Source organism: Notechis scutatus, chromosome 10, assembly GCF_049901735.1.
Source record: "Notechis scutatus isolate UNSWTSFEM ecotype Mainland chromosome 10, rNotScu1.2, whole genome shotgun sequence".
Taxonomy (NCBI): domain Eukaryota; kingdom Metazoa; phylum Chordata; class Lepidosauria; order Squamata; family Elapidae; genus Notechis; species Notechis scutatus.
In genome coordinates, this window is record NC_142018.1 from 6,489,470 (window position 1) to 6,515,703 (window position 26,234).

The following is a 26,234-nucleotide window of genomic DNA, read 5'->3' on the forward strand; positions in this document are numbered from 1 at the left end:
GGAAACACTTCCCCAAAAATAATCCCTAGTGCTTTTTTTGGATCCAAAAGAAAATAAGACCGGTCTTATTTTGGGGGGAAACAGGTACTTGATTTAAAAAACATTTTTTTGTTTATTTGGTGGGACTTTGTACACAGTTCATTTGTGTTCTTTAAATGTCTTATTCAGCAGCCTGAACTTTTGCAGTGCAATAATGGGCTGGGGAGGGAGGAGAGAGATTCCACCCAACAGCAGAAAAATATCCTGAATCCTCCAAAGAGGAGCTCCTTTCAAAAGCAAGATCCCTTATAGCTCATGTGGCTTGGTGACTCATGCAAGGAGAATGCCTACTAGGAAATTCCATACACTTTAAATAACAAAGTGGATTTGTGCATGCAAAGCATCAGTGTGGGATGCAGCACCAGGAGAGGGGGGAAAAGGGAGAGAATCACCTTTTCAATCTGACTCTGGCGTTCTCCCTTGGGTATTTCATACCAGGGGTTCACCCAGAGGTGAAAAAGTTGGAGATTTAGTCACTTGTTCAAAGCAGGGATTTCTCCACCATCACCCTGCCATCCCCAAGCCCACTTAAGAAATGGGAGCTGCCCCTCCTTCCGATCTGGAAGGTAAGAAAACTTTTCGTTTTGGGGGGGGGGAGAAATCCTCAAAGAGGCCTTTGATTTTTAAAGAATCTTCCCCTCCCCTTTCTAAAAGAATGAGAGAATTACTCGCTGAGCGAGCTTTAAGAAGTGTCTCTTGCCAGCCCCCTTAGGCCCCGTCAGCAACTTTGCAAACTGGAGAGGAGAAAATAACACAGCTGGGTGGTCTCAAGCCCAACTCTCAAAACCGGCCCGCAGCAAAGACCATCTGTACCATCCCATGTCCTTCTTTTATCTCTATGCACCACCGAGTAGACTATGGCAGCTGGGTGGTGATGGTGAAAGAAGGAAATCGGAATGAATTCATTTAAAAAAGAAAAAAAAAACATCTTTGTCAGCCCTCACTGGGCAAGGGTAGAATCAGATCATCACAAAACAACAGAGTTGGAGGTCTTCTAGTCCAGGGGTCTCCAACCTTGGAAACTTTAAGACTTGTGGACTTCAAACTCCCAGATTTGCTGCCTGAGGAATTCTGGGAGTTGAAGTCCACAAGTCTTAAAGTTGCCACAGTTGGAGACCCCTGTTCTAGTCCAACTCCTGCTCAAGCAGAAGACCTTATGGCTGTCCAGTTTCTTCTTGAAAACCCCCAGTGATGGAGCAACCCACAACTTCTGGTGGCAAACCATTTTATCCGTTTCCTGGGCTTGCACAATGCCTCCAGCTATCAACCAATGGAATGGATCCCATGCTGAGCCATTGAAAGACCAAACAACCCCCCAACTAACTGAACTTAGTACATTTTGTGAAGGCAGGCAGCCAGCCAGGTCCCCTATGGCTTTACCTTGTTCAATCTCATTTATTTTCTGAAATTTAGTTAATTTGTTGTTATGAGAAAGAAGCATCAAGGTGAATGTTAGGAAAACAGTTTCTAACACTAAGAGTGACTGGATAGTGGAACCAACAAAGAAAAGGAATCATCTCTTTCCCTCCAATTTTAAGACACCCCCCCCCAGAGTCACTGATTGAGATGGACAACTCTAGAAATAAGACCTATCCCGAAAATAAGCCCTAGCATGTTTTTTTTTTTTTACTGAAGGAGGAAGGGAGGTGTGTTCAAGTCTAGGCTATCAGCTATCAGCCTAGGTGGCTTTTAGGATTCCTGGATTAACTAAGAGGTCAGATTTATGACCTCTATGGTTCTCCTCCAGTTCTAGGGTTCTATGAATGCCAATAGTTCCTAGGTGAAAAGAAAGCAAATAATATCTGATAGAAATAAAACCAAAAATAAATACCAACTCTTATTTTGGGGATTCCACTTCACCATGTTTAAGTCTGATGGATAGAAACGACAACAACAATAGGATTAGTGTCCCTTTAAGAGGTCCAACCAGTTTTGAAGGGGGAGGGAGGGAGGGGGGTCTGAATACTTCCAGTCCATTCAGTGGCTCAACAATCCTGCTGTTCCCTGAAGGCAAAACAAATGAAGCAACAGAAACTAAAGTCAGTAACCACCATTGTTATATTTGCATTACCCATCATTCTATGATAGGGCTGGGCAGATTTTTGCAGGTCCTGAGCGTTAATTCGATTTTTACAGAACTCGCAATCCATGTTAGAACCTTCTTCACAAGATATGCACTGAGGTTTAAAGCAGAGGTCTTCAAACTTGGCAACTTTAAGACTTGTGGACTTCAACTTCCAGAAGACTCCAGCCAGCTATGCTGGCTGGAGTCTTCTGGAAGTTGAAGTCCACAAGTCTTAAAGTTGCCAAGTTTGGGGACCCCTGGTTTAAAAGGTGACTCCAGACAGCTCTCTGGTAAGCATTGGGGTGTTGCGTACATCTATACCTCCACAAATCTATGATTATTTTTTACATTTTCCTCTGTTTCAGCAGGGTTCTTCAGGAATCCGTAAGCAATCTTTTAAACCTTCTAGTGAAAAAAGGACCAGGGTGACGTGATAGCAGTTTTCCAATACTTGAAGGGCTGACACAAGGAGGCCAACTTATTTACCAAAACACCTGTAGGCAGGACAAGAAACAATGGGTGGAAACTAACCAAGGAAACTAACCACCCCAGAACTGAGGAGGACAGTGAATTGCCTTCAGAAGTTATGGGTGTCCCATCACTGGAGGCTTTTAAGAAGAGACAGAATAAGCCATTTATCAGAAATGGCAAAGGTCTCCTGTAAGAGCAGGAGATTGGATTAGACTTCCAAAGGTCCCTTCCAACTCTGTTAATGAAGTTGCTCCCACTGATTGACAACACTCCTCCTCCTCAATTTTCCCATCTTTGCTCCAACCAGGCCCAACCATGTTTGTGGACATGCTGCCACCTTGTGGAGAAACAGTCATCTTAGGTTGTTACTTTGCTCGTCCCCTGCCATTTCTTTTTCCTGAGTATTTTATTTTATTATTTTATTTATTATTTTATTATTTTTATATTTCATTATTATTTTATTTTATTATTTTTTATTGATTTAATTTTATTATTTCATGTCATTTTTATTATTTTATCTATTATTTTATTCTATTACTTCTATTTTATTCACGTATACACTGCCTTTATTCTTTTTTCAAACAACCCAAGGTGGCAAGCATAACCAACACATCTTCCTCCTCCTATTTTCCCCACAATGAGAATTGTGTGAAGTGGTTTGGGCTAAGAGATAGGGACTGGCCCAAGGTTACCCAGTTGGTTTTCATGGCTAAGGTTGGACCAGAACTCACCATTGATTGGCCCAAAATCATCCAACTGGTTTTCATGCCTAAGGCAGGACAAGAAGTTAAATTTACCACCTCTTGGTCATTGGCTCAAAGTCACCCAGCTGGCTTTCATGGCTAATGCCTGACTACAACTCATCATCTCCTACTTTCTAGCCTGCTGCCTTAACCACTAAACCAAACAGGCTCTCTTTTTGCAGTACTTTTGGTATTTGGATAATTTTTATGGGTCCAAAATTCCACCTGTCCTTTCCAAAGAGTCCTTTAGCCTTCACATTGTCATGCCCATAACGCAGGTGCAGAATTGGGTCGAAGGAAGGTCAGTGTGTATAGAGGTAGTATGTGAGGCTTACAGCAGGTGGCAGCAGTTAGCAAAGTTGCAATGATAGGTGAGAATGGCCTTGGGAGGTTCAGAAAAGACCCTCCCTAATTTCTTGAGCTGTAAAGGGGAGAGATGTACTTGCACTCTAGAAAGACTGATGTTAACCTTACAAGATAGATTAGACAGCAAACAGGACCAGATGACTTAATTCTACTTTATTGTAAAGCTATTTTTTTCCAAGTCTGAAACTACTCCACCCTTTTACAACCCAAGAACCTAAGGAGGCCCTCTGAAGCTCTTCCCCCATCCACATTCCTGCTGTGGGCCAGGTTGAGCCATAGGAAGGGGTCCAACGCATCATCATTCTCGAGTCCCTTTGCGCCTGCAAGAGATCTAAGCCCAGCCCATCTTGAATTCCGTTGACCCTTATCTACCACCGATTTTCTTCGATCATTCATAGTTCAGATTCTTGTAGAGAGCTTAAGCTTGCAATAAACCTTTATAATCATTTGAACTGCCTGGAATTCCTGAGATAGAGTCAGGATAATTTATCTGCTCCAGGTTCCATTTCTTCAAATAAAACGATGTTTCTTATCACATTTCACAATTGCTTCCTTAACTCATATTGCTGGCTACAATCTGTTCTAAAAAATGAACGCTTGCAGCCTCACCCAACTTTCTAAAGTACTAGACAACTTATGCCCTGCTGGGTCATTGTGTCCAAGATAATTCCTTACCTAAACAGTGAATCAGTCTGACTGCAGGTGTGCTAAAACTCAGTGGGAGCAGAAGCAGCTTCTGATTTCCTGCTGGCTTTCCCATTGACACTTTATGAGAAGCTGGCAGGGAGCTTTGGAAATGATCACATTTCCAGGGCCGACTGGCGGCACGGCAGCCTAGCAGGCCAAGCATTCAAGTGCCACAATTTTGCCAATTTTCAATCCTGTAGGAGTCATAGATTCCAGATTTGGACACGTTCTGTAAGTTAGCCCATTTGAGGTACATCAGTTCAAAAATTGTTGCCCTAAGATGCACTGTCTCACCTGACTGAAGGTTACGAACGGTCAAACAGATATGAGAGTTTTAGTAGTACAGGTAGTCCTCGACTTACAACCACAATTGAGCCCAAAATTTAGATTGCTAAGCGAAACCTTTGTCAGGTGAGTTTTGCCCCATTTTATGACTTTTCTTGCCACTATTGTTAGGTGAATCATTGCAATTGTTAAATTAGTAACACGGTTGTTAAGTGAATCTGGCTTCCCCATTGACTTTGCTTGTCAGAAGGACGCAAAAGCAGATCACATGACTTCCAGGACACTGCAACTGTCGTAAATACAAATCACTTGCCAAGCACCTGAATTTTGATCATGACGCTGCAATGGTTATAAGTGTGAAAAATGGCCATCAGTCCATTTTTTCAATGCCGTTGTAACTTTGAACAGTCACTAAATGAACTGTTGTAATTTAAGGACTACCTGTATATAGATGACGATGATGGTGGTGGTGATGATGAATGATGGATCCTTCCACCCTAAAATGTTACACCCCAAACCCTTCAGCCTCTATAAAGTAAAGGAATACAAATGCCGGCTTTACTTAACCAAGATTGGAGGAATCTGGTTTGATTCCTGTTTAGTACCTCTATTTGGTACCAATGTACAAACATGTATAAAATGTTCTCCATAATTACCATGAAAGATTTTCATAAGAAGTTTGACTTGGGGGCGGTTTCATTGGAAGGAACCACAATAACTCATACAAAAAGTCATCACTCTGCTAAACAAATAATTCCCTCAATACTGTTCAACTATTTACAAAGTCTGCACTACTATCACTATTAATCTTCTCACCCCTCCTTGTCGCCCATCCCCTCCCACTTGTAACTTTGTCACTTGTATTCTTATGATCTATATTGTTTCCTAGTATGATTAGATTGCTTATTGTACCCTGTGACTATTATGAAGTGTTGTACCTGATGATTCTTGTCTCTTGACGGATGCATCTTTTCTTTTATGTACACTGAGAGCATTTGCACCAAGACAAATTCCTTGTGTGTCCAATCACACTTGGCCAATAAAGAATTCTATTCTATTCTAAAAAATGTGCTGAACATCTGACGGGCAGCAAGCTATGAACGAAAATAGTCTCCACTAGTTTTTCACTTTATTTCAGTCAAAATGATTTTCAAAGTGTACAGTTATTTGGATAAAATACTAGACATTATGTCTGGGGAAAAGTGGATTTGGGTGTGCATTGTGTGTATATGAATAAGAGTTATAAACTTTGTGCTACCTGTATACTTTGAAGGTATGGTCAGCTGAACCAACATAAATTAATGTCATTCAAATGAATGACTTTTAGTTGTTGTTTCTTCACAAAAGACTATAAAATTGTCTTCCTGCATCAGATGCCCTTTGATCATTTGGATCTTAATTCCTACAATTCTTAATCAGCATGGCTGTTAGTGGTGTTTCTTAGCTAGAGATTACAGGATCTAAAAGAAAGGGATCAGTTTGGCAAGGAGGCTGATCTAATATTTCACAGAATATGAGAAATTAAAACCCTTTAAAATGATGTTTCTGCTTTTTGTTGCTCTTATGGACAAATAAAATTATCAAGAGAGTGGCATACAATATAGACATTAATTAACAGCTCTGTTTTCTTTTAAAAGGCTACAACATTATTATACATTTTTTTCAAATAAAATGTGAGCCAAACCCAGGGAATAAAACTTTTCAAAACTCAGTAGTAGTTCGCTGGGACCGAGTGTGAGTGAGCAGGCAAGAGGGAAAAAAGAAAACAGATCTGTAGAAACAGTTTCCTAACTTAGAATAGTGACTCCTTTCAGTTGACCTTTCTCAGCTTTTTAATATATATATATATATATTTATATTTATATTTATATATATATATATAGGTTGGGTTGATTTCTTTTGGTGAAGACAGTGAGCTTAGGCTGGCTTGTGTCTAAATGATGGAGAAGTTGGAAACTAAAAAAATGTGTTTACACAATATACACATTTCATTACTTACAAAGGAAAAAATAATAAGTTTAAACATTTCATATCAAAATCTGGGAATACAGTAGGATTGATAGCACCACAATGGGGTTTCTTGGCACAGCACAGTCTCCTCCTTACAGGAATTGTTTTTATTTCTTTTGGGGGGGTGGCATCTTTGTTTATGGGGGGTCAATTTGGCAAAGAGCACATTTTCAGTCCTTACAGGAAAAGGTTGACTTCTTCAAAATCTTCCCATGTCTTGACTATCTTTTCCATAGTTCCTTCAACTGATTCCTTTAATTAATAAATTTGTTTAGTAGCCACATTTCTAACCCACCCCGATCCCCAAAATGCAACACGTTGGTTTTGGGGTTCTCCTTCAGGGAGAGGCACTGAGATCTGCATTAACGGGAGTGTCTCTTCTTCAAACTTCTTCTTCTTCTTCTTCTTCTCCTTTTCCACAATAGCACCATTATTTATAGCTGAAGGACAGTGCATTAAAAGATTTCTCAGTTGCTGTGGTGTTTCTCTTTTAACAAAAAGTCTGACGCATTACGTCCTCTTCATGCAAACTTGGCATCGGCTAATACGGGCCCGAAGGTCACCAGCTTTAAGAGTCTCCGACTGAGGTTTACTGGTAACAGAAATGCAAAGAAATGCATCATAAGTTGATGGAAAGTGAGGCAGTGGTGGGATTCAAATGTTTTTTACTACCAGTGCTATGGGTGTGGCTTGGTGGGTGTGGCAGGGGAAAGGTAAATGTAAAATCTCCAGTCAGAGATGGAATTTGCTAGTTCTCAAAATTTCTACTACCGGTTCTCCAGAACTGGTCAGAACCTGATGAAGACCACCTCTGAAGTAGGGGGAGAAAACATCTAAGCTAGGGATGTCCAGCTGTCAGGATTCCAGCCGTTACTCCAATTTTGGCAATTTTTAAGACTTGTGGACTTCACCTCCCAGGACCAAGGACCCCTCATTTGAACCCTGAGTACAAGTATTCTCTTCTATTGGTATCCTAATTAATTTTGGGTTGGGATTTTGTTCGGCAAGTTATGAGCCTCAACGGTGCAGTGGTTAGAGTTGCAGTACTGCAGGCTACTTCTGCTGACTGCCAGCTGCCTGCAATTTGGCGGTTCGAATCCCACCAGGTTCAAGGTTGACTCAGCCTTCCATCCTTCCAAGGTGGGTAAAATGAGGACCCAGATTGTTGGGGGCAATAGGCTGACTCTGTAAACCACTTAGAATCACGGCTGTAAAGCACTGTTAATATATAATAATATAAGTCTAAGTGCTATTGCTATTCAAACTATATGATGAATGTCTGCTGAGTGACCTGAAGCTACAGCTAAGAAAGCAGAATTTAGAACGCTGTGTGTACCCAATGTGTGCATTAAGAAAAGGGAAGAGGCAGACTTACTTAAACATTTCTGCTATTTCCACAGTTGCCAGCCAAAAACTATATGAATTGGCATAATAGTTGCAGGTCCCTCGGCCGTGGCACTCAATGAAGGGAGCTGAGCGGAATTCCTCAAGACACGAGCCAGGAGAAGCCAAGGCCTGTCCAGATCCTTCTGCCCCAGCACTGGTGTGCTAGAATAAACCAAATCACTGTAGGTCAATCAATGATCACTTTAAGCCAGTGTTTCTCAAGCAACTTCAAGAGATGTGGACTTCAACACTCAGAATTCCCCAGCAAGCATGTTCTAAACCAGGGGTCCCCAAACTTGGCAACTTTAAGACTTGTGGAGTTCAATTCCCAGAATTCCTCAGCCAGCAAAGTGGAAATCCCAAAGTAAGAGTTGGTATTTATTTTTGGTTTTATTTCTATCAGATATTATTTGCTTTCTTTTCACCTAAGAACTATTGGCATTCATAGAACCCTAGAACTGGAGGAGAACCATAGAGGTCATAAATCTGACCTCTTAGTTAATCCAGGAATCCTTCTTAAAGCCACCTAGGCTGATAGCTGATAGCCTAGACTTGAACACACCTCCCTTCCTCCTTCAGTAAAAAAAAAAAAAAACATGCTAGGGCTTATTTTCGGGATAGGTCTTATTTCTAGAGTTGCCCATCTCAATCAGTGACTCTGGGGGGTCTTAAAATTGGAGGGAAAGAGGTGATTCCTTTTCGTTGTTGGTTCCACTATCCAGTCACTCTTAGTGTTAGAAACTGTTTTCCTAGCATTCACCTTAATGCTTCTTTCTCATAACAACAAATTAACTAAATTTCAAAAACAAATGAGATTGCACAACAAGGGGGATAGAAGTTCACAGGGGACCTGGCTGCCTGCCTTTACAAAATGTGCTAAGTTCAGTTAGTATTAAACTTGGCTAGTTGGGGGTTTCTTTTGTCTTTCAATGGCTCAGCATGGGATCCATTCCATTGGTTGATAGCTGGAGGCATTGTGCAAACCCAGGAAATGGAAAAAATGGTTTGCCACCAGAAGTTGTGGGTTGCTCCATCACTGGGGGTTTTCAAGAAGAAACTGGACAGCCATAAGGTCTTCTGCTCGAGCAGGAGTTTGACTAGAACAGGGGTGTCCAACTGTAGCAACTTTAAGACTTGTGGACTTCAACTCCCAGAATTCAGGGAGTTAAAGTCCACAAGTCTTAAAGTTGCCAAGTTTGAAGACCTCTGTTGTAAACCATCCAGAACACAGATAGTTGCCAAGATGAAGAATCCCTTTGGCCAAACACCTGATTTTTTTATGACAAGTCTGTGGGGAGACTGCAATTGTTATTGTGTGAAAAACAGTCATAAATTACTTTTCTCAGTGCTGTTGCAACTTTGAACAATCATTAAATAAATGGATGTAAGTAGAGGACTACCTGTAACAACAGAATCTTGAAAGTCTGGCCTTGAAAGTTCCTTTTAATGATCTCCCACCTCTCTGGACTTTTTATTTTTTTATTTTTGCAGCAATGGTTTCCACAGGCCTCTGATTCCTATTCTAAGGTCATTTCCAAAACTCCCCATATTTTTTTTAGGATAAGGGTTTCCTTTCTTCCTCATCCTTTTTTCCACTTTTCCTGGTTCTCTGGGCCTGAAAGGGACTCTCAAGATGGGCGGACTTACAGTCGCCTGAGTTGTTATTACAGAAACATTTAGTGACCACATACCATCATGAACGAATATCCAATCCAGAGCGAGTTCCAGCCCTGTGGACACGACGGGATCTGGATGGTCTGGCTGTGGACTGCTATGACCATCGCGGGAGCTTCACAGACTGTGCAACTAAAGAAGGAAGTAGGGTGAAAAGACGGGAGAAAAGATTGAAAACGGTAACAGTGGAGTAATCGTTCGGCAACTTGTTTTATCTATCGGCCAACCAGAAGTTCCAGGAAAGTTTATAAGCAAGATACACATTCAGAAATGTCCTCCAATTTGCTCTTCTCATCCGTTGGTATTCGGTGATCCTGTCTCCAGTCAGGAAGGCTCCATTGAACCAGCTCATAAATTATTTCTCTAAGAAATTGGTTGATAACCTCTCTTTTAAATGTGCCTAAGCTAAGGGCAAGAAACTGCATTCTACTGGAGATAATGAAGAGACTGGACAGCCATTTGTCTGAAAAGGCATAGGGCCTCCTGTTTGAGCAGGAGATCCCTTCCAACTCCTGTTCTGTTATTCTGATCCTGCTGGACTGTAGCCTTCCCAGTATTGTAGCGATTAAGAATTGAAGAGCCATCATTTCAATCCCTGATTCTAACCTACATCTCGTAAAGCTCCACAAGTTAATTTGGGGTTAGGGAAAGATGAACACAATGTTTTGATGTGTCGAGTTTTAATATCCATTGCTGGAAGACCAACTTTCGGTCCTCCTAGGTTGCATCAACAGAGCGATAGAATCAAGATCTCATGAAGTGTTAATACTGCCTTATAATGCCTTGGTAAGACCACACTTGGAATACTGCATCCAGTTTTGGTAGCCATGATATAAAAAAGATGTTGAGACTCTAGCAAGAGTGCAGAGAAGAGCCACAAAGATTATTAGGAGGGTGGAGGCAAAAAGATACGACGATTGATTGCAAAACCCGGGTAACTTTAATTTAGTGAAAAGAAGGACTAGGGTTGACTTGATAGCAATCTTCCAATATCTATCTCCCATTCCACAAAGTACCTGAAGGCAGAACAACATGCAATGGATGGAAACCAATCAAAGAGAAAACCAACTAGAATTAAGGATAAATTTCCTGACAGAACAATTAACCAGTGGAACAATTTGCTTCAAGAAGTTGTGAGTTCTCCATCCCTGGAGGTTTGCAAGAAGAGATTGGACAACCATTTATCCGAGATTGGTATAAACCAGGGGTCTGCAACCTGCAGCTCTGGAGCCACATGTGGCTCTTTCGGTCCTCTACTGCAGCTCCCACCACTGGCTGGCCCCTCCCTGTCACTCCTCGCCTGGCCTGAGAAGGTAAGGGGGATGGCGGGGGATAGAGACTCACTCCATATTCCAGAGCAGGAGGTGACTGGGCGGGAGGGAGTGACGTCAAATTGGCTGCTCCCACCCAGTCACACCGGTTGTTGAATTATTGGCTCCCGGTATTTCCTTTTCTGTGGGAAACGGGTCCAAATCGTTCTTTGTGTGTTTAAGGTTCCCAACCCCTGATATAAGCCAAGGTCTCCTGCTTGAACGGGGGTTTAGACTAGAAGACTTCCAAAGTTCCTTCCAACTCCGTTAGTCTTTCAGTTATTCTGTCATTCTGTTACCCTGTCATTCTGTTAACTGCTCTTTTACTATTGAATCTTGAGTTCTATATGGAAATGTAGCTGTTTTTCATATTGGAACTTAAGATCTGCCTTCAGCTTTTTAAGAATTCACCCTATCTGGAATTGGAACCTTTCCATTCAAAACACAAAAAAATGCTTTATTTTATATATAACGGTGCATCCTACATAAAACGTATCTTGTAGTTTTGTACCACTATCGCTCCACTGATTTCCCTTAGTTCAACATCAGCATCATCGTACAGAGGGATGAGAAAAACCAGTGTAGGACACGCCTGACTTTTTTTCTCCTACTAGAAACCTAAGAGTTTCTTGCTCACCGGCTAATAAAAGGTTGTATATTCTTTCCAGTTAGTGGCTCCATGCTCATTGGCATCGGCTCAGGGGTGGAAAGCCAATAAGAGTAATCGTTCCTAGATGCAAAGTTACAGACGTTGTTGATGTTGCAAAACATGAACGGCATGGTGCTGAAACGGCGGAGACAGCTGCCAGCAGTGCCTAACAAACAAAAGATGCCATTCATAGGAATGAGAGATGAAACACGTTTTCTCCTTCCTTCCTTCCTTCCTTCCTTCCTTCCTTCCTTCCTTCCTTCCTTCCTTCCTATTCTCATCTCCTTTTTTCCTTCCCTTTCCTTCCTTCCTTCCCATTCTCATCCCATCTCCTTCCTTCCTTCCTTCCTTCCTTCCTTCCTTCTTCCTTCCTTCCTTCCTTCCTTCCTTCCTTCCTTCCCATTCCTCTCATCTCCTTCCTTCCTTCCTTCCTTCCTTCCTTCTTCCTTCCTTCCTTCCTTCCTTCCTTCCTTCCTATTCTCATCTCCTTTTTTCCTTCCCTTTCCTTCCTTCCTTCCCATTCTCATCCCATCTCCTTCCTTCCTTCCTTCCTTCCTTCCTTCCTTCCTATTCTCATCTCCTTTTTCCTTCCTTTTCCTTCCTTCCTTCCCATTCTCATCATCTCATCTCATCTCATCTCATCTCATCTCATCTCATCTCATCTCATCTCCTTCCTTCCTTCCTTCCTTCCTTCCTTCCTTCCTTCCTTCCTTCCTTCCTTCTTCCTTCCTTCCTTCCTTCCTTCCTTCCTTCCTTCCCATTCTCACCTCATCTCCTTCCTTCCTTCCTTCCTTCCTTCCTTCCTTCCTATTCCATCTCCTTTTTCCTTCCTTTTCCTTCCTTCCTTCCCATTCTCATCCCATCTCCTTCCTTCCTTCCTTCCTTCCTTCCTTCCTTCCTTCCTTCCTTCCTTCCTTCCTTCCTTCCTTCCTTCCCATTCTCATCCCATCTCCTTCCTTCCTTCCTTCCTTCCTTCCTTCCTTCCTTCCTTCCTTCCTTCCCATTCTCATCTCATCTCATCTCCTTCCTTCCTTCCTTCCTTCCTTCCTTCCTTCCTTCCTTCCTTCCTTCCTTCCTTTTCCTTTCCTTTCCTTTCCTTTCCTTTCCTTCCTTTCTTCCCTTCCCTCCCTCAACCTCCAAAAGACCCTTCCCTTCACTCCCTCTCTCTTTCCCTCCCTCTCTTACTTCCTTTTCTTCCTTTTCTTCCTTTCTTCCTTTCCAGATGTCTACCACAAGATAACTCTGGGTGGCTCACATTATTATAAAGATAACACTCTATAAATAAAATACTACAAAAATACAAAATGCAATACACAGTCCTAGCTAAAAGATGAGGAGGGAGGGAGTAGGATGAGCAGGGGTGGAGATGGGATGTGTTATTAATCTATCAGCCACCCCCACCCCCCCAAATGTGAATCCCCCCCTTTTCTTTCTGTGTCAGGAGACTAGATCTTCTCAATCTGGCACACCATAACTATGTTAAGACTACAGCTCCCAGAATTCCTAGCCAAGGAGTTGTACAGAATGCCAGGTTGGGCAACATTACAACCAAGGGTCTTAACACCACCTTCCCATTTTTCATGGTTCTACTCCAGGAGATGCTCCTCAAACCCTGCTTCAAGAGATGCAGATGCCATCTCAATGGATGATCAAATGGCCTCGGGTGAGGAAGACCAGGGGCTTTAGGTACAGCCCCCACCCAGATTTAAGGGATTTATTTTGCAAGACTCTCATGGATGCAGTGAGAGAAGAAAACTCTTAAGCTTCCGTCAAGCCACTGCGTCCCCAAAATACCTGTCCAAACTGAAAAGAAAAAGCACAAAAAGAACTGAAATACGAATTATGATTATAACAGAGGTGGCCTCCGATGCCATCTTCATTAATTAATATAAAAAAAGAAAACCCATAGCAAGCACAGAGCCTTACCCAGATCCTGCCCATGAGCTCTCTCATTTCCTTGCACATAGAGAAGGGAAAATCCATCATAGATCTGGCTGGTTCCTGGTGGGCAGAAGGGGGCATCGGTGGTTTGGCTGTGACGAGTTATAAGGAATCCATGCGCAACTGAACCTGTTCCGGGGGGTCCTGGGGGACCTTGCAATCCATCAGGGCCAGGAGGTCCCTGTGAACCACGAAGACCTGTTTGTGTAGGATGAACGGAGTCAATCACATCTCTCGACAGATGGACAGGTGCAAACCTGCACTCTCTAAACAAGCAGCCTTCCAAATAGGCCAAAGTTGACACAGATTCTCCAGGAGCAATTTTGGATAGACTTCCCTTAACATAAGTTGCAGAGGCTTTGCGTCCTATCCTGACACAGCTGAAGCAAGACACGTTGTGACATTGGACACAAGGTGTGCCTTGCCCTTTGTTCTGACGCCATGCTGCCTTTTATTTGCTGGCAATAAAACTGAAGAAAATCTTCCAAAGATTTTGATCTTTCTGGATATGCAGTGGAACCCCGAAACGAGAGTGGATCTATGTCTCTCTTCATTGCTTGACACTCTCTTCTCCCCCGTTCCCATCAACAGAAATGATACCTTCACTTTACCTGGCTGGCCTGAGAGTCCTCTTTCCCCTTTACGTCCGGCTGGACCATCAAAACCAGGAAGACCATCCCGTCCAATGTCACCAGGAAGGCCAATTGAACCTATGGATGAATTTTGTGGAATGAATTTGTTTAGATCGCTTGCAAAGATTCTATCAAGATTACTTTATAATTGAATGCCAGAAGACAGCTATCTAATGGCTTTCCTCCATATTGCTACCTGTCCAGAAAGAACTTACCTGGCAAACCTGGAGGCCCTGGGAGTCCAGGCAGACCTTTCATTCCAGGCTGCCCTGAAGGACCAGGTGGCCCTTGATCACCTTTCACCACAATTGTTTGTCCAGCTGAACCAGGTATCCCTGGAGCACCTAAGATAAAGAGAAAGTTGAGAACCTAAATCATTTACTCAGGTGCTTCATGAAAAAGGATGGAATACAACATGGTAAGTATCTAGCATTATGACATGCCACCAGCAGAAGGTGGATTGGTCTCATCCTGGTCTCAAAATTGTTTTTTTCAGACCAAGTTAGAGCAGAGGTTGGCTTATCTGTTCTAGGCTTTGCATCCTGCTTGGTACTGATAAGGACAAAGGTTATATGATTTGATATATAAATATACCCACAAAGAATTCCATCAATAATCAGTTTTGTTTTATGGCATCCCAAAGTTTCCTAAGTTTCAGAGAAGGCCAGCTGCTTACAGAAAAGACTCCTGAGTCATAGCTAAACTTGCTGCTATTGCTATTCTTATTCTACCAAACAATCTGCTTTTTATATACTTGACATCTGGAACAAAAGATAGACACTGATTTTAGCTACCAATTATACTTGGCAATATTGGGATATTCGGTCTGATCTAGACCAAGTCCAAGATTTGCATTTTCTCTGTTATTTTAAGACTTTGTTGGTCTTGGAAGCGTTTATTTCTCTTCTTCCTGAGTCCTATCCATCATAAACAAAGAATGTCATCTAGCATAACAACTATGTTGCTTAACAACATAAATTCTGGTCTCACTGTGGTCATAAGCTGAGGACACCTGTATTACCTTTTTCTAAGATGAAAGTTGAAAACCTCAGTGCCCAGGAATAGAAACAAGAGAACAACAGGGGCAAATCTCATTGCCAATTTAGTGTTCTGGCAACTAATGAAGAACCTCGCCGAATGGGAAACAACTACAGGTAGTCCTTGATTTATAATCTTTCATTTACTGACCGTTCAAAGTTACAACAGCACTGGAAAAAGTGACATATGACTATTTTTCATCTTTACGACCATTGCAGCACCCCCCTGGTCACTTGGTCACATGACCAAAATTCAGACATTTAAGCAACTGGTTCATATTTATGACAGTTGCAGAATCCCAGGTCATGTTATCCCCTTTTGTGACCTTCTAACAAGCAAAGTCAACGGGGAAGTTTAAAAACCCTTTTACTAACTTAACAACTGTGATGATTCACTTAACAACAGTTGAAGAAAAGTTGTAAAATGGGGCAAAATTCACTTCGCAGCTGTCTTGCTTAGCAGCATAAATGTTGGGCTCAATTGTGGTCAAAGACTACTTGTATATTCCCATTTTCCTAAATGCGCTTGGACTAGGCTAGTATCCCCCAAATTAAAGTTGTATTGGAGCAAAACTCCTTTCATCCCCAAAGCCTTTGTCAACCCAAGGTGGGCAGTCAAAAGGTAAAAACTGACCTATGGCCTGCTTACTTAGTGAGTGGGAAGTTTATTGCACAATTCCTGCTTGCATTCAATCTATAACCATGAAAATTGGATCTGGAATTGCTGAGATTATGATACAATAGTTCATGTGCAGATTAAGCTAAAAGGATATTATGGGAAGGATCTGCATTAAGAGGTGCTAAACGTTGAAATCCATACACACCAGTCAATGGTTTTGGAAGAACTGCTTTCGCTACAGTAAAATCTTGCTTTGTTTGTTGTGAATTATAGTTGGGGAAGAAGGGAACCAGTAGACTTTTGATTATCCATCTCTGTTGGTTAGATTTAGCATCTGCATTTTTAACAAGCACTTTCCTTGTCAAGCATGAAGTAAATGAGTTGAAGCAGAGAGAGAGAGAGAGAGAGAGAGAGAGAGAGAGAGAGAGAGAGAGAGAGAGAGAGAGGGAGAAAAAGTGAAACAGAGCTAAAAAGTGAAACAGAGAGAAAAAGACAGAAAGAGCTAGAGAGTAAAACAGAAAGAATAAGAAAAAGAGAACTTGAATGAAATAGAGCTAGAGAGTGAAACAGAGAGAAAGAAAAAGAGAAAGAGAATGAAAGTGATAGAGAGTGAAAGACAGAGAAAGAGTGGGAGACAGAGGGAGGGAGAGAGAGATATTTTGCTGTAAGATTCCTGACTCTTAAGAAAAATATTGTCAGCTGCCATCTTTGAAAACCAGAATGCCTGTGGATAAAGGCAACATTTTTGGTGTGAAAAATGAGTCCTGTGAGAAGTGGTTGAAAGAATGTTTAGTCTGTAAGTTGAGAAAGCTGACAGAAACCAGGTGAACATTCTTCAAATGCCGGAAACGTGCCACTTTCCCCAGTGCACAAGGCTAAACCCAACAGCATCAGTTATGAAAGAGTAGATTCCAGACAAACCTCTCAAGAACTTCACCATCAAGCCCTTGAGTCAAATGTGGCTTGGAGGCTAATTTCATGTAATGGTTGGCCTAATTTTAACATTCTTACGCCTCAGATTAGTTCAGAGCTTTGTAAGTGTGATCTGGGAGAGAAGAAGATGCCAGAAAGAAGAAAACGGGAGTGTTAGAGAAAGACTGGGTGTTCCCACTCACTGCTGGTCATATGTCCCACTTCAGAACATGATCTCTTCAAGAACGTGCCCTTCGATACTGAAAGAATCTGATATTGATAATGGCCTCTAATAAGACCCTATATATTATTTGCTGATCATGTATTAGTTCCCCTACATCAAAGGAACAGGTTGGACTAAATGACCTACATTGGTGGTTCTCAACCTGTGGTCCATGGACCTTTGGAGGGATATGATGTCACAGGAGGTCCACGAAGGCTTGAAGAAATGTTATGATTTAAATATTGAGTTAAGTCTTGGGGGCCCGGGCCACAAAAGGGGGTCTGTGGTGAAGAAACAGCTGAGAATCACTGAACTACATCAACAACGCACAACTGGAAAATGGATTGTATTATCATATATGGTGGACTTGTAGGAAAGCCCAGGATTTTTGGCACAAAATTCAGAGTTGGTTAGAGGAAATGGGCGAAATCAAACTCGAATATAAATTTTTCTATTGGGAATTAACATAGAGAGGTACAATAAAGAAATGACGTATCTAAATAATATACGTGATTACAGCTGCAAGACTAGTCTATGCTCAAAACTGGAAACTCAAGGAAATTCCAGAAGAAGTGGAGATCATTAAAAAGATATGGACATGCGCAGAAATGGATGAACTAATGTTGGAATTAAAAATTAAAGATGAGACTGAATATTATAAAGTATGGGATACATTTTTCCATTGGTTGGGAAAAAGGAAGGACTTAAAATCAAAACTAACATGAGATAAGGATGTTAAGATAACAGATTAGGAATATACAGAATTGTTGTAATATATAAATGTATATATTATGTAAATATGTATTACTTGCCATCCGAAATGATTACACCACATTCACTGTTTTTAAATGTTTTCTTTTTGTTTAATAAAAATTTATAAAATTAAAACAAAACAAAACAATGCACAACTAGAGATCATGAGAAGGCTCACCCCGTATTTAAATCTCGCATCAGTCAAACCACTCATTGCCTCTGATGAAGTAATAATCTCTAGCTCACAAAAGCGATGCTTTCAAATAAAAAGTAGATAGACTTAAAGGTACTTCCAGACTGATTTTTTGGGCTACCTAAAGTAATACGGCTCTTTTCCAACAGTCTCTCAAAATCACATGTTTGACTTACTCAAATCCCCCAGATCCACATAGTCTTGGCTTGACTGGCCATCTTATTAAAACTTTCCTCCAGAACTGCTAAATTCACTCGATTTAGATGTAGCATGTGGCCAATTTTCACTGCGGCGAAACCATTTTATTTTACTTTGGTTTTTGTTTTTTTTTAAAGGAAACAATGGGAATATATTTTAGAAAGCAACAATGGAAGCCAACCTCTGTAAGATTAATCTCAGAATTCCTACCTGGGGAGCCAGGGGGTCCAGGGTCTCCTCCAGGGCCAGACGGTCCCAAAGGTCCAGGAGGTCCCTTCATACCTGAAAAGCCAAAACCCACACAAGTTAATACAGGGGAGACATGAAGAGCCTATGATTTTATCTATTACTTGCTGTTTATATGTACACTGTGAGCTTATGCACCAGAGACAAATCCTTGACCAACACTTGACCAACAAAGATTTCTGTTCTGTTCTATTCTATTCTATTCTATTCTATTCTATTCTATTCTATTCTATTCTATTCTAGTCTATTCTATTCTGGTCTGGTCTGGTCTGGTCTGGTCTACTCTACTCTACTCTACTCTACTCTACTCTCTGCTTAATAGTTTCACTAATGTTTTTTTGGTCTACTCTCCGATAGGAGAGATGTCATGCATACATAAATTTCTCAAATGTCATTTATCTCACTGAGGGATGCCTAATTTATGGACTTCATGGGCCCCCTAACCACCTTTATTGGGGCCCATTGAGCTAACTAAGATTGTGCCAACTACATTTGGTGAGAGAACTCAGTAAAAAGGCCAAAGTGTTAAGAAAAAAATGCAAGACACAAAGAAATGGCCTATCATTTCGACTTTCATAAGGGCATAGACCTTAAGCAAGAGGAATCTTCTAATAACCTCTCAATTACATTAGGTTGCAAATGCAATTTTTAAACATGAAATTGCTGATATTTAAAAAACTCTACCACTCTTTTTCTCTGAGGTTTTAGGGTAAAAAGTAGGCAGTATTCATCCTGGTTATTCTCAAACTTATGGGTTTGGATTTGCTGACCTAGAGCAAACAAGCTAAGCTCCATAGAATAGATAAAACCATGAAGAAGGTTTTCCAAGGTTGATCTCAAATAACCAACCAGCACAGGGCAAATATTGTTCTGAATACCTGGAAATCCTGGTGCTCCTGGAACACCTGAGTCTCCCTTCATCCCGTTCAGGCCTGGATGTCCAGGTTCACCCTGTGTCATCACAACAATGGTTAGTATTTCCATCATCAAAGAATATCAAAGGGAAATAAAGCAAGGCAGTGAAGAAGCAAAGGAAAGCATGCCTTCATGGTCAATGGGGAATTCCTCAGTGAGGGAAAAAAGTTGGATAAGCAATATGGGTTAGGTGAGTTCTCATCAGCCATCAAGGGTGCTCTTTGATACTGAAGCACCAAGCCAGGATATACTGCTTAATGGCTGTGGTCAAGAGCCATCATGTTGCAATCAACCTAACTGCAGTCACACTTGATGCTTATCCTTTGAAAAATATGTTTTGATGGGCTCCATCAGAAGAGCACCTACACCTCAGCCTCTAGGGGTGGGTACTCTTTGGCTCCGAAAAGGTAAAGGTCCTTTTAGATCTAGTGCAAATTATACATTGCTGCCTCATTAACAAAAAAAAAACATGTACTATACGGGTGGCTTCTTTCAGATGCCGCCAAATCAGAGGTGGCATTCAGCAGGTTCTGACCAGTTCTGGAGAACCAGTAGTGGAAATTTTGAGTAGTTCGGAGAATCCCACCTCTGACTGGCCCCGCCCCCATCTATTCTCTGCCTCCGGAGTCTTAGCTGCTCGGCTGGGTCTTCTTTTGTTACCCTGCACAGGAGAATGGAGCTGGAAAGCGGGTTAGTGGGGTGGGGAGGGAATGGAGATTTTGCAGTAACCTTCCCCTGCCACGCCCACCAAGCCACGCCCACGGAGCTGTTAGTAAAAAATTTGAATCCCATCACTGGGCCAAATACATTGAATGTGTCCACAACAGAACTGAACTTCTGCTTCTGATCCAAATAATGGAGACTCCTATGGTTCTGTTACTTTTCAAGCAATCCTGGGATATCCAGACAGTAGAAGAGACCTTAATATCTGAACCACGTGGTCCTGCAGAATGAATTGAAATGGTGCTTCTGAAAATATCCTAACACACAGGCCCTTCTGCTTCTGTCCTTCTAGTCTATTTTCCGACCTCCTACAATTGTTCTGCTTGCTTGCTCTCTTATGAAGTTACCCTTCCAGATAAACAACTAATGAACAACTAACATTCCAAGGTTTAGACTGAAATAGCACCTAAGTGGACGGGATTTGTTTTCAAAGGGGTTTAAAATTCCCCCAACCTCTCTTGGTTCCAATGTGTTAAAAACCATCTTTCTGCCCCCTCCCGTTTTTCACTTACCATCTGTCCAGGTGCTCCCTGGTCTCCCTTCAGTCCGGGCAGTCCGGGCTGACCTATCTGGCCGGGGTTTCCTTTTTCTCCTTTCACTCCCCCAATCCCGGGTGGTCCACGGGGTCCTTCAGGCCCAGGAAGACCTTCAAGTGGCAATACAGAATTGGTGTGTTAGTACAGCGTCACTCTCTTTAGAATCAGCACTCTCCTCTGTGCGGTCTTGGGCCAAAAGATCACGTCCTTTATGTCTGTGGGACATTTTATGTTCAAGGTGAAGCCCAGCCAAGGAAGGACCTGCCCAGCTGTTGGGAGTGGTGGTAATTGTGGTTATGCTACATCCATTTATAATGCTTTGTGCCTTAATTTTTGAGCATCGCTTGTCCAAGGCACATTTGACCTTTTCTTATTGAATTCAATTGACTAAATTTCTTAGCCTTTGGGCTGAGATCAAGTATTCTTTTATTAGTTTTATTCTACATGGGGAATGGCCAGGAGGAGGGAACACTGGTGGTTTTTTGGGGGGACAGCATGGAAAGGGATTGTGGTAGTAACAAAATTAGAGGCCCCATACCATGATGGTAACATTTCCTCTTGAGATGTTATTTATAGAATCCTTGGATTGGAAAGGAAATTTGGATCTTCTAAGCAGAGTTGTATATATTCCTACAGAATTGTAGGAAACTATGGTTGGCAACTACAGGGAGTTCAGAACTGCCATAAAAAGGATTTAGGGTGAGGGTTCTGCCTCACCAACCTGGAACCTGAGGTGATCTCCTGAGACCTTGCAGAGTGCAAAGAGATGAGAAGAAGAACATATATTTTTGGTGGACATTCTCATAGCAATGGAAACAACTTTAATATTGCTTGGTCAACAAACTCAACAATTGGTCAACAAACTCAACTTTAATATTGCTTGGTCAACAAACTCAACATCTAGGAAACCTGTTTCTAAAACCAGCAGACAAAAATGGGGACTAACCAGCCCATTATTATTAGTGAAATGATATTGATGAAGATAAAAGAAAATGGGCATGGGGGGAGGGGAAAAGGAACAGTTCCTCTTTGACGCAATCTTTCCATATTAGTTTAGTCCAGGGGTGTCCAACCTTGACAACTTTAAGGCTTGTGGACTTCAACTCCCAGAATTCCTCAGCCAGCTTTGCTGGCTGAGGAATTCTGGGAGTTGAAGTCCACAAGTCTTAAAGTTGTCAAGGTTGGACACCCCTGGTTTAGTCCTTCCTCCTTTTGCTGAAGTCAATTCATTCATTCATTCATTCATTCATTCATTCATTCATTCATTCATTCATTCCAGGCATTTCAACAAATGGAAGGTGGCCATTAATAGTTTAAATAGAACAGGTCTTTGGCATCTTCAATAAAAATTGAGATAAAAGTATATAGTGCTTTTCATGTTTTAAACACATTCTACCGCAGAATGGCGGAATGTAGATACTACAAGAACACAAATCAGAATTTGGCGATGTGATATCCTCCTGATGCATTGGGGGTGAATTCCTATAATATTCAACTGAGATGGCCAGGAATTGGACAATGAATTAACTGGGTGCCTGTCCTGAAGATGAATATGATTTTCTTAAATTAACTAATTAGTTTAAGTGTTTTTTTTTAAAAAGTTTGATTGAAGGGAATGTTGATCTCATGAAAAGTTTTCAACCATAGAAGTAGAAGGAAGAGATAGCATGTAATCAAGAGGTAATAATCCACCAAATTCAGCTTGACTTTTAAAGACTGAAAAATTAATACCAACTGGAAAATTGTTGAGGTAACAACAACAAAAGGTCTGGTAATTATTATACCATGTGAACAGAAATAATAAGAACATTAAGAACAGTATCAGAAAAGTATAATCACAATTCTTAAAACACCACAAGATTCTGTTTAACAACCCCCCTCCTCAAGTTGCAATTAAATGCAAAAGTCCCATCAGAATTAGGAAAAACAAATTCACTGTTTAGGTTCCACATTGAACAACGCATGAATTCAGAACCTAAACTTAACAATGGTTAACAGAAACAAGCCAGCTTTGTAAAGTATGGTTGTTGTAAAGTACCCAATGTCCCCATTCTCAAAGTTTGCATAATGTGCACAAGGCTAAAATGGAGGTGGGCTGAATTATTAATCAATGTATCATTGTAGGAGAAGGAGTAACAGAACTTAAGGTTGGAGTTAAAAGAGGGATCAGTCTAGAAATCCTATGTAGTCACAAGTGAACTAAGTCCAATCCTCTTGAATTCTGTTGACCCATATCTAACTCCAAGCAGGTCCTGTTAGTTGAGAACATTCCTGTGCATAGGCTATGTAACAATAAATCAATTTATTTGGGCCTTCAGGTATGAACCTCATCTTTCATACCTGATAGCTGTGTTCCCATAGGAGATGTTTTGAAGTTGATTTGTTCAATAAAGCATAGTTCAAGCTAACCATGGACTGGTTTAAATTTGGATATGAGCAAAAATATGATACGGAAAGCTTCTGATTTTTTTTATGGCCACACAGGTCTATGTTAATATGGGGTAATGTTAAATCATGATTAACTGTTATATCTTATGCAACCAGGATCTAAGTTAACAGCAAAATAACATTGTCAAGCAACCAATACAGTCAAACAAACTGTAGCCAAGTTAAGAATCTAACCTGGATGACCTGGAAGAGTCAGAGTTCACCAAAGGCCAATGTTCGTTGTTAGGGGGAAGATATGAGATATAACAGTGCAAAACAAGACGACTAGTTAGAATTAGCATTCATGAGCTGATAGTACACAGAGAAAACCCATCTCACCAGCATATTTTGTATTTACAGGTTGCAAACGTGCATGCACAGACAACCCCCTCTCCCCCCACATCAAAACATACCATGTGTTTCTAGACAAAATAATTTAGATATACAACTTATTCTGGTGATAAGGCTGCTACAACTTGTCAAAGTCAATCTTGGTTGACATTCTACTGAGCAAGGCTCAATATCTGTTAGTTTCAGGTAAACAACAAAGGTATCTATTTTTGTGACCATTTCACTGACTTGGCTGCAGAAGGATAACCTGGTTGAAACAACTAGAGGTACAGGTAAACCTTGACCTACAACAGTTTTTCACATGACTGTTGCAGCATCCTTGTGGTCACATGATCAAACTTTGGATGCTTGGCAATTGGCTCATATTTATTACCGTTGCAGTGTCCCAGGGTCATGTGATCCCCTTTCATGACCATCTGATTAGCCAAGCCAATGAGGAAGCCAGTTCACTTAACCACCATGCTAGTTAATTTAGCAACTGCAATGAACTGTGGCAAGAAAGTTAAAAAAAACGGGGCAAAATTCATTTAACAAATGTCTCAGCAACAAAAATTTTGGGGTCAATTGTGGTCAAAAGTTGAGGACTAGCTGAACTTGTTCCAGTGATCTTGGAAATGGTTATCTAAGTCAGGGATCTCCAACCTTGGCCACTTTAAGCCTGGAGGACTTCATCTCCCAGAATTCCCTAGCTAGCTGGCTGGGGAATTCTGAGAGTTGAAGTCTGCCAGGCTTAAAGTGCCAGGGTTGGAGACCCCTGATCTAAGTTCTCCAATACTGTATGATTTATTCGGGTATAAGAAAGGATCTTAACAGATCCACTATTTTTGAGGTTCTTGGAAAGAAAAGGTTCATTTTATGAAGCTTAACTGTCTTTGCAGATTTGAACTAAAACCAATTTCTTTTGCATTGCCATTAAGACAAGAGGCCAGGAATTTCTGTTGTAATCATCCTGAGTGGGATTAACCAAATTTTATTTATGCTAAGCATGATATGGCCAAAAATGACTAGGAACTATCATTTGGCTTATATAGGCTAGATTGCAAATTTTTTAAAAAAATCTTAGAAACTGCTTTATTGACAACAAATCATCATAGGATTCCAGATCAATTCAAAGATAATGTTCCTTTTGTGCATGTTAATTAATCCTGCTAGTGACACTAATAGTGATGCTATTATCAATACTATTATTAAAACACTTGAATATAATGCAAAGATATATTTACTATGTATTTCTTTTAATACTTAAAACGTAGCTATCATTTGTTTCTGGTGAAACCAATTCTATAATAGGTTTATCATATCCATCCTGATCTATACTGTTTTCCAAAATAGTGGATAAAGGATAAAATGACTTGAGTTGATACTCACAGTTTACAGCTTGTCAGTGAAATATTCACAAAAATATAAAGAATCCATGCAATTTATCAACAATAAATTATACATATGCATACGTTTCCATCTCACTTATTTCTCTGCATTCTTGGTTGATCATTCTATATTAATGCTAAACGAAAGATTAGATTAACCAAAACTTTTCTATTGCAAAACAGAATTCAAGTTTTGCTAAGCCTTTTCAAAGTACCCAAACAGAAAGTAACCAATCTTTGTTGCTTCACCATGTTTCACCATTTTCTATTTCTTTTTTCCATTTAATTAAACTGCACTTTTAATGAGCCACAGTTGATTGCTCTATTTAAGTAACATTTAGATTCAGAATTTTTCTATGGCTTGTGCTCATGAAGATTTGTTTCTGAAAAGCTATCTTAGCAAAACTTTTAATATTTCTTTTTATTCCATTTCATACAAATGGGTATGCCAAGTCAACTTTGTCCTACAGAAATATACACACACCATATGATTGTCTCATTGACATTATCTTACTACAAGAAAAAAATCTAGTTGCAATTAGAAAACAGACATTGAAGCTAAAACCTTCTTTATCCAGAATTGAGTCCGAATTCAATAGGGATTTACTCCTAGGTGTCAGCTTTGAAATTCAGCTACCACATTTTTTTTAGAGAGTTAGAGGAGTTGAAAAGTTCAAGGTTATTCTGTGTGTCGTATTAAGAATTTCCAGTTGCAGACTTCCGGTTTGCAAGGCTTCGGCAGCGGCAGGGATTCACGATACTGCGCGATCCCTGCTGCGCTCGCTGCCAAGGTTCCCCCGATCCATTTGGATTTGGGGAATATAGCTGCCCCGTAGAGGCAGCTGAAGACAGGGGGATCCGGATAGGGGTTTGGGGGTGTCGCAGACCCCCTCCCCAACCGGCAAAACCCCCTTTTCACAAGGCGGAGGAGCGGCGGTCAGTAATGGCTGCCACGAAGAAACCTGCAGCCGGACAAGATTGTGCAGGAGGAAGAAAGTTGGAAGAGTTGTGAAAGTGGTTTCTACCGGGACAAAGCAAGAGAAAGTACCCTGGAATTTTGAAAGTTGCTAAAAATACATTGTTTCCAGAGAGAGTTACAAGCGGCGAATGGAATTCTAAAAGGGAAAGTTTTTTTTTCTTTTTTCACTCTCCTTCCTAATGTGACAGCGGACAGAACTATAAGAGAAATCGGAAAATCTGTATTGGAGGTAACTAAATGCTGAAGGGATAAGGATTTCTGAACATTTTTTTTTTAAAAAAAAACCTTTTTTGCTGTGAGTGGGAAGGGAGAGGAAAAAAAATTGGAGCAGAATTTGAAAATAAGGAGAAGATTGCCTAGAACTCTAAAGAGTTATTAAACATTAATAAGACTTCTAAAAGATATATCCTAAATGGAATTTTGTGACTAAACTTTAACCCCAGAAAGTGAAGAAGGAGAAAGTATTTAAAAGAAACAGCTTGTTTGGATTGTTTGGT

The 26,234-nt window shown here is 40.8% G+C and overlaps 1 protein-coding gene across 1 annotated transcript in view; it reads right to left on the bottom strand.

Moving 5' to 3' along the window:
* Positions 1 to 5,770: 5,770 nt before the first annotated feature.
* The window catches only part of COL4A5 (collagen type IV alpha 5 chain), a 130,638-nt gene continuing 110,174 nt past the window's right edge, over positions 5,771 to 26,234 (bottom strand). The window contains 10 exon segments of the mRNA XM_087972037.1: positions 5,771 to 7,258; positions 8,042 to 8,214; positions 9,744 to 9,858; positions 11,674 to 11,851; positions 13,612 to 13,824; positions 14,238 to 14,336; positions 14,474 to 14,602; positions 18,404 to 18,475; positions 19,318 to 19,390; positions 20,590 to 20,723. Coding sequence (XP_087828163.1) covers positions 7,177 to 7,258; positions 8,042 to 8,214; positions 9,744 to 9,858; positions 11,674 to 11,851; positions 13,612 to 13,824; positions 14,238 to 14,336; positions 14,474 to 14,602; positions 18,404 to 18,475; positions 19,318 to 19,390; positions 20,590 to 20,723 — 1,268 coding nt within the window. The 3' untranslated portion in view covers positions 5,771 to 7,176.